The 2,385-nt window shown below is 66.8% G+C and overlaps 1 protein-coding gene across 1 annotated transcript; it reads right to left on the bottom strand.

The window, feature by feature from the left end:
- Positions 1-686: 686 nt before the first annotated feature.
- On the bottom strand, positions 687-2,276 carry LOC130594862 (uncharacterized; the record flags this gene model as incomplete). The annotated part of the gene is made up of 4 exons (XM_057401100.1): positions 687-762; positions 846-1,527; positions 1,966-1,991; positions 2,089-2,276. Coding segments are annotated over 4 exons (972 nt in total), but the record flags the coding sequence as incomplete, so codon positions are not given.
- Positions 2,277-2,385: the final 109 nt, after the last annotated feature.

Here is a 2,385-nt window from a genome sequence, read left to right as displayed (position 1 = left end):
CATCAATAGGCTCCCCTATATCTATCTATAGGGTCCAACCCCCCCCATACACACCAATAGGCTCCCCTATATCTATCTATAGGGTCCAACCCCCCCCATACACACCAATAGGCTCCCCTATATCTATCTATAGGGTCCAACCCCCCCCATACACACCAATAGGCTCCCCTATATCCATCTATAGGGTCCAACTCCCCCCATACACACCAATAGGCTCCCCTATATCTATCTATAGGGTCCAACTCCCCCCATACACACCAATAGGCTCCCCTATATCTATCTATAGGGTCCAACCCCCCCCATACACACCAATAGGCTCCCCTATATCTATCTATAGGGTCCAACCCCCCCAACCCCATAGCACCCACCAAGTAACACAGCAGCGGCTCTGGGCCTTTATTGCCCCCCCACCACACACATCGGGGTCGGGGGGGGGGGGGCGGAGCTTACACCGTGGGCGGGGCTTACGCACAGTCACGAGCACAAACGTCACCATCACGTCACTGCGCCCTCCCCATCCTCCGGGGGGGCGGGGCTTATGGGGCACGCGAGGAGGAGTTGGGGGGCGAAGGGTGACCCCAGGCTCTATAGGGGATATGGGGGGGATATGGGGGGGATATGGGGGGGATGTGGGGGGGATATGGGGGGGATGTGGGGGGGATGTGGGGGGCGATGGAGCCATCCATTTAGTCGGTAAAGAGGGAGGCGAAGCTCTGCCGCAGGGACCGGAGCCCCTCGGGGCCCCCCTGCTCGGGGGTGGGGCTAGAAGGATGGAAAGGGGCGGGGTTTAGGGGCGGAGCCAAGCGTTAAGCCCCGCCCACCCCATTCCCCCCCCCTTGACTTACCTGGGGGGCTGGGCTGTGCCCGGTTTAGGAGCCAGAGCTGGTTTGGGGGCAAGGGGCGGGGCTTGGGGGCGGGGCTGGCGAGTGGTGGGCGGGGCCTGCGGGCCCGGGGGGCGGGGTTGAGGGGAGGTGGGCGGGGAGTGAGGGCGGGGCTGAGAAGTGGGAGGGCCCTGGGGGCGGGGCTGCGCAAGGGGCGGGGCTTGAGGGCGGGGTTGAGGGGAGGTGGGCGGGGCTTGAGGGCGGGGTTGTGCAGTGGGTGGGGCTTGAGAGCAGGGCTGCGGGGAACTGGGTGGGGCTTGGGGGCGGGGCTGCGCAGTGGGCGGAGCCTGGGAGCGGGGTTGGGGGGAAGTGGCGGGAGCTTGGGGGCGGGGCTGTGCAGTGGGCGGGGCTTGGGGGCGGGGCTGAGCAGTGGGCGAGGCTTGAGGGCGGGGCTGAGCAGTGGGCGGGGTTTGGGGGCGGGGCTGAGCAGTGGGCGGGGTTTGGGGGCGGGGCTGAGCAGCAGGCGGAGGCGTCTGAGGGCGCGGCTGCGGGGAAGTGGGCGGGGTCTGGGGGCGGGGCTGGGGGGGGCCTCGCGGCGAGGTGGGGCCAGGGGAGGCGGGGCGTGGGGAGGCCACGCCCCCAGGTGGGCGGGGCTGCCCCTGCGGCTGTGGGCGGGGCTGGGCGGGGCCGGACGGCGGTGGAGCCCCTGTGAAGGGAAAGAAACGGGGGGGGGCGGGGCTTGAGAGGGGGCGGGGCTTATCGGGTGGTACTTTAAAAAGGGGCGGGGCTTAACAGGATGGGACGTTGAAGGGGCAGTGCTTAAAAGGGACGGGGCTTAAGAGGGCGGGGCTCATCGGGATGGGACTTCGAAGGGGCGGGGCTTAAAGTGGGGGCTTAAAAGGGGCGGGGCTTAAGAGGGCGGGGCTCATCGGGACGGGACTTCGAAGGGGCCGGGCTTAAAAAGGGCGGGGCTTAAAAAGGGGGGGCACCCAATTATGGGGTGTCTACAATGGGGGCAAGGGAGAGGCTTAGGAGGGGTCAATTTGGGGGTGCCGTGGGTGCAATGGGTGCTTTTTGGGGTGTCCCTTGTTTTTTTGGGGACCCCCATGGGGTTTTTTGGGGGGCGGAGGGAGGGGTCACTCACCTTGGGGTGGGGGTCGCTGCTGAGTCACCGACATCTATGGGGCAGAAAGAGGAGGAGTGGGTCAGGACCCCATGGGGAAGACTTGGGGGGGGGGGGTCCTGTAGATATCAAGGAGCTCAATGGGGACTTATGGGGCGCCAAGAGGGACTTGTGGGGCGCTGGGGGGGGGTTACCTGAGGCCGCAGCCTGGCAGGGGAAGGGCTGCGGGGCCGGGGCAGCTCCGCTCGCATCCTGCTCAACACCAGCTCCACGATGCGGCCCCGGTCCTCAGCCGCCCCCGGCCCCACCAATGGCAGCCAGGACCCCAAAACCTGCGATGGGATGTGGGGCGAAATGGGTCAGATGTGGGGGTGACCCTTATATGGGGTTGGGGGGGGGGGGGGGGGTTACCCCCAATTCCAAGGGGCTCGGATGTGGGGT

This window comes from Pezoporus wallicus, unplaced genomic scaffold (assembly GCF_028554395.1).
Source record: "Pezoporus wallicus isolate ANWC-B61680 ecotype Strahan unplaced genomic scaffold, APGP_CSIRO_Pwel_v1 contig_14190, whole genome shotgun sequence".
Taxonomy (NCBI): Eukaryota; Metazoa; Chordata; class Aves; order Psittaciformes; family Psittacidae; genus Pezoporus; species Pezoporus wallicus.
This window is presented reverse-complemented; position numbering and strand designations above follow the sequence as displayed.